Below are 16743 nucleotides of genomic sequence, written 5' to 3'. Positions count from 1 at the left end.
ATCAAAGAATGTTTGAGGGAGGGATGAGTAAATGGTTACAAATGCTGTTCTTGGCCTTTGCCAAGTGTGAAAGGTAGAGAACTCTCTGTTCTGGTGTCCCACCAGTGATGAGCTTCTCCTCCTGCTCTTAAAGCACGAGGTGTCTCAAAGCTGTTAGAGAGTCATTAGAAGGGAAGGTCAAGCCTCCAAAGCCAAAAAGATCACTCCAGAAAATTAATTTAGGATGCTCTTTTCAGATACTGGTTTCCTTTTTCTTTTTTTTTTTTTTTCCGTGGATAGAGGAGCTGAGCAATCCAAGAGGTGCTTTTTGGATTGCTTTGGTCTGACAAAAGCCCTGTGCCTTGAATAAAGAACTCATGCTGAATGTCAAAACTGCACAAACAGCTGAATTTTTACTCCAGCCCAGAAGGTGGGTGAGAGGCTCCAAACCCAGGGGACTTTGTGCCATGCCTCTGAAAGCTGAATGCATGGGGTGTGCAGGGGCAGCAGGGCTCTGCCTGCCCTGCTCTGCAGCCACCACTGTGGGCACATCCCATCATGGGTATAGAGAGACAAGGGCATGATAGAGAAGAAATTCTTCCTCTTGTTTCAGTGCAGGATATCCAGAAAAATACCACCTAAAATAACTTCAAGGTTAACCACAGGGGAAAAAACCACACTCTGATTCTGCCTCACATTGCAAAGATTAGCATTCTGTTCAAAATACTCTCTAATGTAAGAATGAGGTCTAAAATATTAATATTAGCCTGTATGCATGTCAATTCATATAAAAACTCTAAAATACATATATTTCTGTAATGAAGATACCTTTTTTCCTCTTAAGAATGTATATTATACACCCACCTCTCCCACTGAATCCACTGTAAGAAAGAACCCAACTGGAGATCATCCTTTAGCATTGCCAAGTGTAGTGAATGAAACTCAAATGACAAGGAAAATTACACTGACCTATCAGTACCTTCATTGGCATTAAGTTTTGTAGGGGTTAATGCACAGAAGAAAAAAGGTAGCTCTGTTCATCAGATTCTGTTTCAGATAATGTTAGATGGGACATCAGTGTCCTGGGAAAGGTGAGGAACTGAAAAAAGGGTGAGCAAATTAAAAAAAATTAAAAATAAGGAAAAACAAAAAAAAGGAAAAGAGGAAAAAAAAATCAAACTGACAACTAGTTTCTACAAATACAATAGTGTGAAAACTTTCCAGTTTGGTTCCCAGACAGGAAAAATTTGTATGGCTGGCACTTGGGTACATTAAACTGCAGAAAATATCCATGATAGCCTATTAAATTTTCACAAGGCTGAGGTGTTTCTCACTGATGCTAGACCTGAACTTTTTATCATTGTAGTATTAGTCTCCTAAATGTCAATTAATACACCTAGGATTATCTCACACCATCCCCTTCAGTCTGGCCATGGGGAGGAGAACTGCAATTCCTCGTCATACTTCAGCTCTATTACAGAGTTTAAAATCAGTATTTGAGATTTTGAGCAGCCTGGCAAGATTCCCTCCTTGTGACTTGCAGAAATAGTGCATTTAGTGAAGGCAGATGCTGTTTTTTTAACACTCCTTCTAACAGAAACACAATAGATTTTGATATGAACAGCAATGCCCTCTAGAAACACAAAGGACATGATTCAGCTGGCTAAACATGAGGATCTACTATCATTTGAGACAGCCTGTGTTTGAAGTGAACCCAGCCAGGCTGCAAGCAGTGCTTTGGGAAAGTTAAGCTGGAGAGGTAAGAAATATTGTCGTCTTCTTCCTTACTCCTGTGCTGAGCCATTAAGGTTTATTATATTCTGTTTGCATGGCAAACACGAACAAGTCACACAGGTAGCTTGAGCACTTGCAAGTTATGAAGGCTAAAATATAAATATCCTTTCCCCCTCTGGGATTGTTTGTTTTCCTAGACTCTGAACATCTGAGAAGCACAGCTCAATCACATGGGTATCTATTATTTCTATAGTAGCCTTTTAATTAATATCAGTGTCATAACACCTCTGGTCCTAAGAATGTGCTATGCCTATGGCTCATTGAAAAAAAAAAGATGGTTTTCAATAGGACAAATAATAGTGAAATGAGCAGGGTACATGATAAAACTGCTCCTTTGTCATTCACTTAAGCAAAAGTAATCAAAACACTTCACTATGCTAATAAACTGCAAAATTATTCATTGAGATGGCTTGTTCCTTCATCATGTCATAGTCTCAAAGGGTTTGTCACCAGAGCTTCCACACAGATTTTCAGTATTTTTGCATATGTAAAGAAGTCTAAAGGGAAAACAGCACAGAAGCTCAGGCCCTACAAAAGACCGTGTCAGATGGGTAAGAGCTGTAAACTTAATATACTTAGAGCATGCCAGCATAGAATAATTTTTCTTAGTGTGTCTTGCTTTCCTTCCTGTACTCAAAAACTCATTCTCAGAAAACTATTTTTAAGAGTTGCGTGTTTAAACTGAAGAATTATTTTACCATTGATGTGCAATAGCCTCATACTCCCTATATGTAAAAAGCTACACAAAATTGGAGGCTGTAGAGCTCATTCTGCAAGTACACAGGTGGCTGCCCAGAGAGCTTCGCTTGCTGTGCTGTCTGGTACTGTAGAAAATCTGTTAGGTGAAACACGAGGTCAAAGTAAGGAACAATGTTTAAGATTGTTTCTTTGTTCCCCTTCCACTAAATTAGAGAATGTCACACAAATCTCTTTACATTCATTCTACAGCTAATGAGCTAATAAAAGTTGTGTGATTTTCATGCTGCAGAGCTGGCAAGTTCAAGCCACTTTCACTGGTGATTCTTGCTCTGAACAAGATACTCTAACCCAGAGTGTCTGCGGCTCCAAAGCATCCTCAGCGTGCAGCTCCCAAACACATGGTGGGGTTACCTCTGCCCACTGCATGCACTTTAAGAAATGGGCTACACTATCTTTGCCCCTGTTCACCTGTTTCCTTCAGGAATACCCAGGGAGTGACACTTTAAAGGGATTCCTCTGGGTCTGTGAGTCCGCAGGAGGTGTTACAGCAGGGCAGTAACAGTGCAGAGCTTCCCACAGGACCTTCCCTGCAGCAGTCACCTTCCCAAGTGGCTCCTGCAGCTCATGCTGTGCTCTCTGTTGTTCCAACAACACCGAGCCACCCAAACTGCACTGAGACTGAGCTCTTGTCATGGGTGTGGAGGCATTTGCTGAAACTCAATATAGTGACCCTTGGAAGTGAAGTAGCTATCAGTGTTATTTTCCTGGCAAAATGTTTTAATTAAAGAAAGCCATTTAGTTTCTAGTTAATTATTATTTCTGGGATTGCTACCAGAGTTAGACATTTAAATTGTAAATGCCAAGCATTTATTATCCTGCTCAGCCTAATAAAACCTATTTATGAAGTTCTACGCACAAACCATCCCAATTATTACAATGCCAGATCTTCAAAGGGGCTGGTTTGATGTAGTTTACAAAGAGGTGAAGAATCTGTGTGGCTTTGGCACTGGAGTCTTTTGTGGTAGATATCAAAGGCCACATTCTGTGCAGGTGACTCAAGAACAGTCTTTACAGACAAGGCATGTCAGATTCTAAGGAAAACAGAAATAAACAGAAATATAAGGCCACTTCCCATAAAATGTTTGATACAGCCTGCCTTGGTAATGGTTTCATGCTTGTGTCCTGACTGCCAGCACTGCCAGAAGCTGCATTTTCACAGTACTGTGCCATAGCCTAATGGAACAAGAGCACCACTGACCACTCCAAAAGGAAGTGATCTGAAAACCTTGATTCTCTGTAAGTAAAAATTGAGATCTATCCCAGCACACACTGTGAGGAGGAATGCCTTGGCCTTTAAGCACTAAGTTGTCTGGAAGAGAAGTGGTAGACAGATGGCTCAGACGAAATTTTGAACAACCTGAGGCAAGAAATCATGGTGCACTTCATGACACACACTGGGAGGGCTGCTCTAAATTGTGGCTCTTCTCTAAACCTCTTGCAGATGCTAAAATTATGAAGCAGGCTTGAGATCTTGGATCCCTGCAGTGATGGCCAAGTTCAGTTATCAGTACCAAAGGGTTCAAAACTTTCCTGTTCCTTAATTACGGGAAGCAGAAAAACAGAGACTTCTTTATAGCATTTCCATACCTTCTGAATTGAGTCTTTTCCATGCAGGTTTTCTTTAGCCTCTGTTTTATCTGCTGAATTCTGTCGTATCACTAGTTTCTGGGGAAGAGAACCCACATTTTTTCAACTGCATATCAAGAAGTGTTTTCAAAATTGAGTTTTAGTCCAATGGCTTTATGAACCAGGCAATTCAATGGCTTACTTCCCCATTTCTCCATGGCAGGAAAAGGAAATATCTGAAGATTAAACACTTAGCCTACAGTGCGAGGTTCATGTAGGCAGTAAAAGGATTTCAATTCCACAGTTTCCTCCCTATGACTAATGTGTTTAACTGCACCACAAACAGGACAATGCTTTAAGTTGGCAGATTTGGAAATAAAATAAAAATACCACAAGTATAAAAAGAGACTGCTGTTGCTGAGGATGAATGTCCTTGGAGTAAGAAGTAAAAAAATGTTATTGGCAACTGTAGGTACAAAAGTATCAATGACCAAAAAAAGCAGGAGGTAGAGTGGGATGGGGAGTGAATAACACCTGCTGCTACGATAATTTATTGAAATAACTGAAACATGAGGAAACTAGAAATGAGCTTTAAGGCCAAGACATCACATAAATGCCGACATAGTTTAAATGCCCTCCCCTGAGTCAGAAGATGATGGAGGGGAAGCAGGGACAAGAAAGTGCATTCCTGGCTCTGTACCACCGGTGTGGAGCATGAAGAAGGACATGGAGGATCCATAATGCAGGAGCGATGAAAAAAGTGAAAAGCCTTCCAGCCCAAGGGCAAAAGGCATAAATTTCACTGGGGTGTACCTACGGCAAAGACATGTTTAGAAACATGAAGCATTACCTGGATTGAAGAAGAGACAGAGTCCAGGCTTTTCTGTGGAATGCAGTAACTTGGAGGCTGGACAGTCATGCTCTTTTGCTCTTTTTTCTTATTTTCTTTCTTCTTCTTCTTCTTCTTTTTTTTTTTTTTCTGTCTCTCTCTCAGAGCAAATATTTATTAGTTCAAATGCAGTGGCCAGTCCCAAGAGGGAGCACAGAAAGCTCCTCAGCAGAACATCCTGTAATCTGGTGATTTGTGCATTCCTGCAGGTGGTGGATGTTGTAAGCCTTTCAGGGAGAAAGGTTTCCTACACTTTGCAGATAAAAGGACAGGAGCAGCAGCAATGTCCATTGCTCTGACTGCCTTTTGAAGAAAGAAACAGCCTCCTCAGTGTGTTAGAATGAAACGCCATGGATATCAGTCACAAGGAAATGAATTCCAGAAGTTGGCACGTAAACTCCAGAGGGACAGAATCCATCACTTCCCTGTGCACAGGTTTTGAGCAGGCTACTTGGATATTCAGAGGACTGGCAAACAAGGGACAGGTCTTTGGCATTTTGTGGAGTGCTGAGTGTATACCTGTTTCTAAAAGCGCTGTGTGACACCAACAGTCTGCCAGCTCCTGCTACTCCTGTCAGGCTGAGTAATCCTCATACTAGCAGCTAATGAAAAGAGGGGTCACAAGTTCATTTGACCCAAGCTGGACTTAGAGATAAGCAAAGATAAACTGCCCAGCTCAGCGGATCACTGCTCCCTGCGTGGCAAGGATGGACAGCAAGAACAAGAGCAGGAAATGGAGGGTGGTGCTGGGGTGGGCTGGGATACACAAACAGACTTTATAGCCAACCTCAGGGGTAAGGTGCACTTACTACACAAAAGCCAACATATTCCTGATCATGCCTGCCAGGTGCTGAGGGCTTTCAAAGGATCCATGCTCACGCTTACCTTTGAGTAAGTCACGTGTGGTTTTGCTATTTTCAAGCTCCCAAATGAACTGACAGCAATAGCGCTGAAAAGAGTCTTCAGTCAGAAAATATCAATGTGTAGATGCCTCACAGTGATGAGCTCTATCAAATGCACCAGAAGGAATATTTGGGACTATGAGCTTTTACGCCCATTTTGTGATTTGAGCTTGCAGGTTACACCGGCATGTCTTCCTCAGAATTGAAGCAGAGGGAACAATTACCTCTGAAGCCAAAACTGTGTACCTTAAACATACTAGGATATGTGGAAATAATATTTTAAGAAATTCAGGTGTTTCACAACATGGAAAGAAAGCCAGTAATTTCTGATGGAAGTCTGATGAATACAAACTTTGGTCAGTCTTAAGGAGCTGTCTGCAAATCAACCTGGAAACTGTTTTCTGTCATGACTTACTGATCTTGTTTCAGAGAAAAGACCCTAATTTGTACATTGCTACATTTAAACAACCACAGAGTTATGTATATGTTATATACATATATATTCATATGTTACATATAAAAAGGGTGACCCTGGGTAAGGGAATGTATCAAAACCTCAACCAGCTGAGAAGCAAGTCACGGACAAAGATAGAGATAAAAGTTCCCAGTGCAAATACCTGGGAGTTTTAACTCACCGAGCTGAAGGTGCCTCCTTGAGAACTATGGAGAGGAGTTCTGTCACCAGTCCTCAGCCAGTGATCACCAACCCTGCCCAGAGCTTTTGGATCAAGATGTGCCCCATTTCCAAGGTGCCAATAAAGCTTGCTCAGCAACACATTGATGCAGTCGTTCCTGTAACATGTTATCCATAAGGAATTGGCAGTGAACAGTCACCGGCAAGTAGGAAGATACGTGGGGAGACAGGGAAACAACAAAGTTTAGAGAGTTTGAACACCACTATTTTTTGCTTGATCAAAAGATTAAGACTCTTTAAAGATAAAGGGCAGGTCAGAACTTAACTGTTTTGTTTCAGTATGAAGAAAAATCCATCTGCACTAGTTGAGACAGACTTCATCAGAAAACTCCAGTTTTCTCTCTCCCAGTAAAACTCCAGTGATTAAAAAACACCATTATGGGCTCTTTCTCTGAGGCAAATAAGAACCTGGCACTGTCATCCAGACAGACTGCAGAGCTAGACCAGGTGGGATGCTAGCTGGGAATGACCCAGCCGAAAAGCAGAGTGCTTCACTTCCACTATTGGTGGCTACTTAGAGAATAATTGAGGTTGGAAAGGATCTCTGGTGGTCCCTTCTACTCCTGTCCCCAAGGGCCAGCTTCAAAGAGAGGAATGGCAGGAGCTTTATTTCCTTTTACACAGTACAGAGTCTGCCCCGAACCAGTAACACACATCATACTGGAAGCACCCTCATTTTGCACTGGGGACGTAAACTGGGAGTCTGATTTGCTGGTGTCATTAAGAGCTAATTCTCTTGCTGTATGTGCCATTCTCTGAAGGCAGAACTGGGGTTGGAAAGGATCCTAATGGTCTGCTCAGCCTCTGCCCCTGGCCTGAAGAAGGATCAAAGAAGCATATTGTGATGTGTATTTGTCAATCCTGTTCTAGAAATGCATAGTAATAAATACCGGAAAGCTCTATTCAAGTCCATCCAAATGTTCAATTATCACTAGCATTCTTTTGAAAGACTTGTTTAACATCTTCCCTAGTTATACCTTGCTGAAATTTAAGCCATTCTCTTCTCATTCCTTCTCCAGGGGACCTATGGGGCCTATCCACCTCTATGACAGCCCGTCTCATACTGAATTCTTTTAGATTTCTCCTCAGTCTTCTCAAGGTTAAACAACTTAAATTCTTGCAGCCTTTCCTCACAGGTGATATTGTCTATAGCTCTGATCACTCTTGTTGCTCTCCTATGGATTCCTGTTGCTCCATCTATTTTCTGAAATGCACTTCTGAAAATTGGGCAGGGCATTCAACTGAGACCTTGCTGGGGCTGAAGCGAGTGGAGGGATTGGTTAACCACTCTTGATCATTCTACAAACACCTTCAAATCCCCAGGTCTTTTCCTGAAATTGATACCTAACTAGCTGTTCCCCATATTTTGGGAAACATGTTCCCTATATTTGAGTAGCTAACTGGTTTTGCTTTTGTGTTTATCCTCTCTTGTTTATATTCATCTTATACTACTATTCCACTGTGTTAAAATCCTTTTGAATTATAAACCTGTTGGCCAGAAGGATTTAAAGCAAGATTTCAATTCTACAAAAGCAATATAAACAGGGTTCAAGAGCTTCCCAGAAAGAAAGATATGACTCGTTGTCAGAAAAATATTTGGTTTGTTGTACAATGATAAATGTCTGCCCAGACTGGAGATGTAGGATCAATTAAAGAGGTGATTATTAACCTGATTGCCAGGGAATGGAAGGTGTTAAGGAATATGGATAATGTCAGGAGAAGGTTAAAGTTTAGGGTAAGTATAAGAAGTGAAAGGACTAAAAAAATTCAACTCCAAAAGAAAAATCAAATCTATCAGAAGCCATAGTATCAGAAGCCACCAGAGAGTTTGACTACAGCCCAACATTTAGAACACTTTTTTTAACCTCATCTGAGACCCACAGAGGCCCCAAGGGAAGATGTTGACTTCTCCCAGCTCATATGCTACAAAAGCTCATTATATTTAAAGGAAAACCTCCCTGGGAAGCTTATTTAATTTAACATCACGGTTCAAGTGAATGGATGGGAAGATAAACAGAGATGGGGATTGCTGGCAGGCGAGTAGGGTGGCTCAGCTTTCAAACTGCTGCAGAATTTTTTCATTGTGAAGAAATGAAGTTCTTACAGGTGTCTTTCACATGCAGTTTGAAGTCAGTCATCAGCCTGAACCAGCTCTGGGGCATAGCTTAGAGTTACAAAGAGACAGAAAAAAAATCTGGCAGAAGTCCTGAGGACACTTGTCTTCTTCACCTAACCAGACACCAATAAGACATTTAGAATAAATCAGCAATTAACTAATTCCTGGACTCAGCTGGATGTGGACTAATGGATCAGTGCAAAGAGGCCAAGTAACCCAGAGAGATATTTAATTTTATCTCAGCCAATTCTGTAGAGAAAGGCAGTGTAGCAGGCAGCAGCTACTTGTGGGGAGGATGGAGGTTGATTCTCAGGAGCCTGTAGATACAGTTCTCTGCTTAACACACAAATTGGAAAATGGGATTGTAATCTAATGCATGACACTTTTGAATAATTAGATGTGACAAATTCAGTGTGCACAGCAGATGAAGCTGCCAAAAAGTGTAGGGGGGGGGGGGGATGACCAGAGAGGATTTCTACAGTCAATTTTTGATAGCATGGAAAAATAGATCATGAAATGAACAACTACAGTAAAAATATAGTTAGCCAGGGAACAGTCTCCAAAATGCCATAAATGCATAAATGTCATGCCAAGTGGCAGAGGGAGGTGAACTGAGGGTACAAAGATCAGAGGTAAAAAGACAAACAATCCTTTTTTTTAACTTGTGGACAATTAATAGAGAGATTTTACCGGAAATAAGAGTACCTATGAAGTGCAGGGGAAAGGTTGGCAGTGGATTAAATTATTAGTGTAAGAAGCAAAAGCTAAGGAAGAAAGAAGCTAAAAATTGTCCAACTAATTAGCCTTGAATGGAGAAGGTGACATGGAAAAGTGCACAAAAAATGTGCAAACATTGGCTAGAAGTTGGACCTCCACAATTCAAAACACAGGCAGAGAGGGCAAAAAAATGGCCTGGACTTACAGTAGACAATAACAAGCTTGATAACCAAAAACGGACTTCCAGAAACAGGTGGTAGAAGTGCACTTCAAATACGTCTCAAGAGAACCAGCTGCCAGTGGCTCTTGTCTCCAGTAGAGATGAGCTGATCATTAGGCTGGGGAAGTTTCCCAGCAAGCCAAAAACAGGACATAATTAAACCTTATTTTAAACCCAGAGATGCACTCTCTACTAAAATCATTGCAGAATGGCAGAAAAAATGATTCCTTTCCACTCCCTGAATGTTTCTGACAACGTGCTAATACCAAAAGGAAGTATGCCAGCCAAAAGTGAGCCTGTGAGCCAGGGAATATAGTAAATGCTGGCACAGAATGAGGCAACACAGGTGGGAAGGAGGGATGCAAGCCCAAAACATTTCTGGGCCTTCTTCTGGGATGGCACTATATACTTTAATGTGGTGCAGCATTTGTGCAGAATGTTTGAAGGGATTTTCTGATTTGTCTTCCACCCAGGTGATTGCTGTTGTCTAACCGAGGAATGACACAGGACCAAAATACAGGTTGGATGGGACCTCAGGAGGTCTCCAGTCCAAGCTCCTGCTCAAAGTAGGGTGAGCTATGAGGTCAAAAAGAGGTTTCTCAGGGGTTTGTCCAGTCTAATCTTCTAATGGTGAAGCAAGAAAAGATGTTTTAGGCCACTGAGGAAATATATCAAAAAACAAGAATACAACCTTGAACCCATTATTTGGCCTCCTTTTAAAATTAAACAAGAAATGAGAGGAACAGATTTTGTTGACTTCGAAAAAATAAAATTACTTTATTTTTAAGCGTTTTTTTCTTAACCATTTACATGAACAAATGATGACCTGGGTGCTCTAGCAGATTCAATCTCTTAATCTACTCTCACTTTTCAAAAACTGAGACTTTCTTCCCCCCTCATGTTTAAAATGTCCTGCTCACATAAAATCTGAGGCCAGTGTTTGAGCTATGGTTGTTATCAAGTTGGACCAACATTGAAGATCAGAGTCCTGCTGTCCCACAGTGGTATGAGGACATTACAAGATTTGCAAGCAGGGAAGTATTGGTCATGCCATCACATGCAAACACCAGCAAACAGCTGAGCTGTTCCATTTCACACAGACACTGAGCTAAAGTATTTTCAAATAGTGCTCTTTCCCCACTACTTCACATGGCAAAGAGATTTACAGATGATTTAAGAGAAGATTCAAGCCATCAAAACCACACCTGAAATCAAACCCAGACACAAATCAGTTCAAAAGGGGCTATTACTGTGTTCAGAGAATCAATTAATGAAACTCCTGCTCACAAAGGATATCTGAAACTAAGTACAACCAGCTATTTCCCTCTCCTCATCTGTTCTGTGATTTCCCATGCTCATTGATCAGTCCTTCTGTGGGGTTCTGCAATTCCGAGAGAAGTTTTTGTTTCTTGCTCTCCCAGTACCTCTTCCCAGGTCGTGAGGAAAAGCGAATCATTTTAGAGATCAAGTCAAGAGCTTTAAGGATGGAAAAGTGCTCTTATGATTGTTCCTGCTCAAGCCTAACCATGTTTTAAAGTCCCTTTCACGCAGAACCAAAATAACCTGACAAGTTGGTTATTTATTATAATAAAGGTATTGAGTTCCACGGTGTGAAATTATTGTGCCACCCAAAGGAATTCAAGGCAGTCATCAAACACTGAATATTTTCACCTGTATTTATTTGGGAGGAAATCTGTGGTCAGGACTGGCCTTGCTTCCCTATAATGGCTCTTTAGATTCAGACCTCAACTAAGGTTTGGAAAAACTGCACTGCCCAGATTTTATGATTATACATGGATCAGCACACAAGTGTGGTAAAACTGATGCCTTGTCCAGAGGACCTCGTTGGGAAATGAATTGCAAACACTACTCTTTCTCAAGTGAAGAAAGCTTCTCAGTTTCTTTACTGGAGAATCTGGAGAACTGGAATGAAGTCCCAAGTTCATAGTGTGTATCCTGCAAGTTGGGAGGACACAAACTTCACCCAGTCTAGAGAATTGGTCAGCAACAATCCTCCAAAATGATGTCAGTTTGCCTTTTGCCCTCATACTAGTGTACACAGAATGAGGCCTTGGACACGTGATAAAGTGGTGCATTATTGCTTGGCCCTCTTCCTTTTGTTAGCTGACTCTTCGGGAATTTAAAACCATGAAGAAACTGTGACACAAGGAGAATAAAATATTAACTTTGCCTGCTTGTATGACAACCTACACAAAGTGCACATGTCTGGGGAACTGTGACTGACAGTCTTTTGTGAAGGGTTGTGTTTGAAAATTTGTTCTTTATGGTGACCTCTGCATATCTGTAGCTTCATATTTGAACAGATGTCAATTCACACAAGTGGATTGAGGCTCTTGTTTTTCTTAGGCATGCTTTTGGATTTTGTTAGGCTGAAGGGTATTGCTAGTGCTGTTTGGGGCTTGAAAAAATACACTATCTATCTCATCATAAAGTATGCATCCTAAGAAAAATACACAAGGTGAAAATCAGCTGTGAATGTACAAAAAAAATGGTGATTTCCTCCATACAGTAGCCTTAGAGAAACAGGGTTTAATTAGTAGAGACCTCCCAAAACCAGTAGATCTTCAAGAGGAGTGAAAGAGATGAGACAGTAGAACATTTCACACTTATTCAATGCCAATGCAAACACAGAGGGCTTGAAAATAGCAAAAAGCAGAAGAAAACTTGTGCAACTTCTTCTCTGCTGGAGAGGTGAGATCAGGGCCCCTGCTCACAGGACCTGGCACGGTGTCACAGCCATGCAGGCTGGACCCCCCGACCAAAGCACTGACCCCAATTATTATGCAGAAGGTTCGGACTTTGCTTACATGATCAATGCCAATTTTATAAGAATCAATTTTTAGAAACTACTGACTCACGTCAGCTGACAGGTTATGTATGATGAATAAGCAACATAAGAAAACAATATTTAATAGTTTAATAGCTTCAAGTGCAAAGTAAAATTATTTAATTATGCAAATTAAAAATGCTGCAAAGTCTTTACAACCATACAGTTCTAGAATTTAAATTGTATTACTGTGATCATTTGGTGTCTAATGCTGAAACATATTGAACAACTCTTAAAAGTTTTGTGCTTGACTGCAACTGAATAATTAGTAGACTTTGAGGACAATTTCATATTCCACAAGCACAGAGACAGAATTTGTGAAACAGTAATGTTATGAAACAAATCTCATTTGAAGAAAAAACTCCACAGAAAAACAAATTATTAATAAAAAATCCAAACATTGAAGTAAAAGCCTGAGTCCTAAGAAGTATAAGGCTGAGTCCTAAAATTTATCTAAACAGTATCTAGCATTACATCAGTAATAAAAGTAGTAGATTAGGCAAAACTGTAATATTTCCTCAAAAGTATGCTAAGGCTACTGTGCAAATTCAGTTTGAAATTAAATGAATTGACAACAATCTCCTTATTTTTAATACATTTAGGCTTCTAGTTTTGTTTACCTGTCTTGTCCCAAAATTCTAGATAAAAAATAGGTTCATTAACTCCTTTTCTAAGTCTGAGGAATGGAACATTTAATATGTGATGAACACCAAGCAGCAATGTTCTACTCACAAAATACAAAATAAGCTGAGCACAACAGTTAAGCATCTGATCCAGTTCCAATACTGCCAGCTTATAAGTGTTTTTACACAAGCACTTCACAAAATACTTAACATTAAAGTCTAAACATCTGTGTAACTCAAATAAATTTGTGATGCTCCCAAAGGGTTAATACTGTCTTGTTTCATTTCTTACATGTAGTAATTTAGCTGTGAACAAAAGCAGCTCCCTGCTGGTTACCTTGGCTAAAGGAAACACAATGAACTGGTAAAAACCAGTTTTATCTCACTGCTGTTGCCTAGGGCTACAGACAAAATGAAGTAAAAAAATTCACATGCAGAGTATTAGGTGCTTATGAAAGATCCAGCAGCGCTGTTGCCTAGTGATTCAGTGAGGAATCAGCACAGGCCAATGAGGTGTTTGGGTACTGAATAACATCCCTGATGACTGCTTTACATCTCCTGCAATTCTGTCATACACCCCCATGATTTCCCAGTGGTGAGAATCACTTTCAAGGGAACCTGCCAGAAAAAAAAAAAATTAAACAAATAAACACATCACATATAGCAAGATAACTATTTTTGCTTTTCCCTTTGGATGTTGATACTGCTCTAGATTACATGCCTATCCAATACAAAATGTTCTTCCATTTCTATTAATACTCAATTACTGCTACAATTCTGATAAAAATACCTTAACAATTTAAACTAACCTTTAGTTTTCAAATTGGAAATACATGTTACTGAATTGCAAGGAATACACTACAGCAAAATTCATCTTATGCTTTTCAAAAAAGCTGCAAATGATGATTTTGATATTTATCATCAGCAACTTTGTCTGTAATGCAGAAAGATAGTAGGGCATTTTTACCCCCCACTTTTCAAGTTCTGGGGTATTTTTATTGTTGCTTTGGTTTAATTTCAGTTTGTTTTGCAGTTCCTTGTGCTCTTGTACACAGTAGATTTGTTGACATGAAAGCTGCCTCATTAGCATGGACTATATTTTGGAAAAAAAATAAGCTACTTCAAAGATAAAGCATCCTTTACCTCAAAGAAGAAAAAGAGATCTCTCCCCACTAAGACTATATATGTGCTCTACTTTAGTGACATTTTGTCTCCATATTAAAAAATAATATTCATATTAACAGAGCACATAATACATATTTAGCTGAAGTAAGTCTGCTGAAGGAGAGCAGGAACATTTCACAAAAATCTTTTCATCTTCAACATCTCTAATCCTAAAAGACATATTCCTGTATAGAAGGGTAAACAACATGAACAAAAATACAGACTTTTTTATTAAAAGATCACTCTCAATTTCTTCTCTGAGATCAAACTTTGTTTTCTATCTGGCCTCTGTCATTGATCTCTTTTTGATGCTTCAGAGGAAGATGAAGTATTTTCATGATGGATGTAGTCTAACGTGTCATACGAGCAAAAGTATGTCAGGACTCCTACAGTAATTTGCTTAGGAAAAGGAGACCAAACAAGGGTAATGAAATGTGTATCTCCAAATAGTTCTACTGCCTATTCTAATCTTTGAAAGCCCCAGAGAACTACTTATTGTCCAAGAATGTGTTTCTTTTCACCTATTAAAGTGCAGTTGGTGTTTAACGGAGAATTACTGTTCTCATGGGAATGACATATTGAATCCATTTGTTTAATGCATCAAGATGGATTTGTCAGTGTGTGACAGTAAAACACCTTAGACAGAGGTGAATAAGATGGTATGTCCCATTTGTCCACAGGACACTGAAACCTTCTGCCACTTAATGGTTAGTCAGAAATATGTAACACTAAAATTATATTCCACCCATGTAACCATGAACACTCTCAGTAACCACGTAAACATTTCTTAGAAACTTACTACAGTGTTCATATTTATTACATGACCATGACTTCCTCAAAGTATGAATCTTGTTACCTCTGAAAAAGACACCAAAAGTCCCTAAAACTATCCAAAAAGGACTATAGTGTTGCTATTCACCTTATATGCCACCAATATGCCATATTTGATTATTTTAATGAACCTTATAGCAGCATGAATGCCAGGTATCTAATACAGTAATTAAAAATATTTAAATGTAATATACCTTGAAAAACACTCTCGCTTCTTTTGGTTTTTTTTCCAAGGAATTTGCAACAACAGAAGCTAGGCAAGTACAGGTGTACAATGTAAGCAACCTACAGAAATGCAGTTTGCAAAGCTTAGGAGTATGAGTGCAAGAAATTTATAATCTCAGTATGTCCAAAAGGTCCCATTGGACCACATTTGGTAAACAGGAATGTAAAATCTTACAAGGCTTAAATGAACAGTGAGGGGGGAAATTCAGTATGGGAAGCAGAAAGATTAATTTAGATCTTGGATACCCTTCATTATCCTTTCTCAATTTTTGAGGGAAGGATGGGCTCCCTAAGGACCTAGAAAAGATCTTCTGACTGCAAGATCTCCAGAGAAAGCCTCACAAAGTAGCTGGAATGCTGCAATAGATAGAGAAGATCTGGAGGAAGAAACACAAGACAAATTATCTAGTACTTTTCTTTTTCAACTGTTTCCATTAGTGCAAGTCTGTATGTTGCAACCATTTCTGAAATAATTAGAATAAAGTTTTTCTGTCTCTGAATCTTGTTGAGTATTACTGCTGATTGAGTGACGTGGCAACACCAAGTACTCCATTTGTCCACTGGAAACCCTTGGGCTGTTGCTCACTTAAGTTTAGGGATTCCCAAGAGCTTTAGTCTTTTACCAAGCAACAAAAGCTGAGCAGACCAGTCTAGTAATGTATATTTTATAATGTAATTCCAGCTAGGTCCAATACATAGATAGCTGTGTAGTTATCTCCTCACCTTTTACAGATGTTGGTCTGGTACGTGATGACCTCTACTTTTAGCAATGACCAGCAATTTTGTCTGCTTTTGTCTGTGTTAGGCATCCACACAGAAATGTTAAATAAACCCATTTTTAAAGTGAAAATTACTGAAGAAAGATCTTTTGCAATATTTTTTCAGCAGTAACGAATGCCTGGTACATCTAGAAAGCCTACTAACGGGGCATATTTCTCACTATACCACACCCAACAGAAGTTTGATGGCAATGAATGGAATTGATTTTTAAATTACCATATACATTGCTATGACAATCTCACTTTCCAAAAGGGAGTGTACTTTCTTTCAGTTATCTTCCTTTAGAAATTTTATAGTAATTTGAAAAAGCAATTACCTGCAAATATGAAAACAAAACAATTGAAGTGAAAAGCAAAATAGTTGTTGCTACATTCCTAATATGATGATGATGACATACAAAGCCAAGTATGCCTGAGAAAGTAATGGAAATTCAGACTTGTCCCTACCTTCAGTGGCACTTCCAAGGCTGTGGTTTGCTGCAGGGACTCCATTGTTCTTTTTACCAATGCTGTAAGGTAAATTCAAAAACCTACAGCTTTATTTTCCATGTTAGAATTGTTATAGATATACTTATATATAAATTTTAAAAAATCACACTTTAATTCTGTTATATAATACCTGCATTTCTGCATTAAA

At 39.5% G+C, this 16743-nt stretch overlaps 1 protein-coding gene across 1 annotated transcript in view; it reads right to left on the bottom strand.

Annotated features, from left to right (window-relative positions):
* Window positions 1–13656: 13656 nt before the first annotated feature.
* Window positions 13657–16743, bottom strand: part of POLN (DNA polymerase nu) — a gene marked incomplete at both ends in the record, with an annotated part of 88795 nt that continues 85708 nt past the window's right edge. Inside the window, 2 exons of the mRNA XM_082282002.1 lie at window positions 13657–13725; window positions 16554–16615. Coding sequence (XP_082138128.1) covers window positions 13657–13725; window positions 16554–16615 — 131 coding nt within the window. The remainder of the gene's footprint in view (window positions 13726–16553; window positions 16616–16743) is intronic.

Source organism: Coloeus monedula (assembly GCF_965178545.1).
Source record: "Coloeus monedula genome assembly, chromosome: 5".
NCBI lineage: Eukaryota > Metazoa > Chordata > Aves > Passeriformes > Corvidae > Coloeus > Coloeus monedula.
This window is presented reverse-complemented; position numbering and strand designations above follow the sequence as displayed.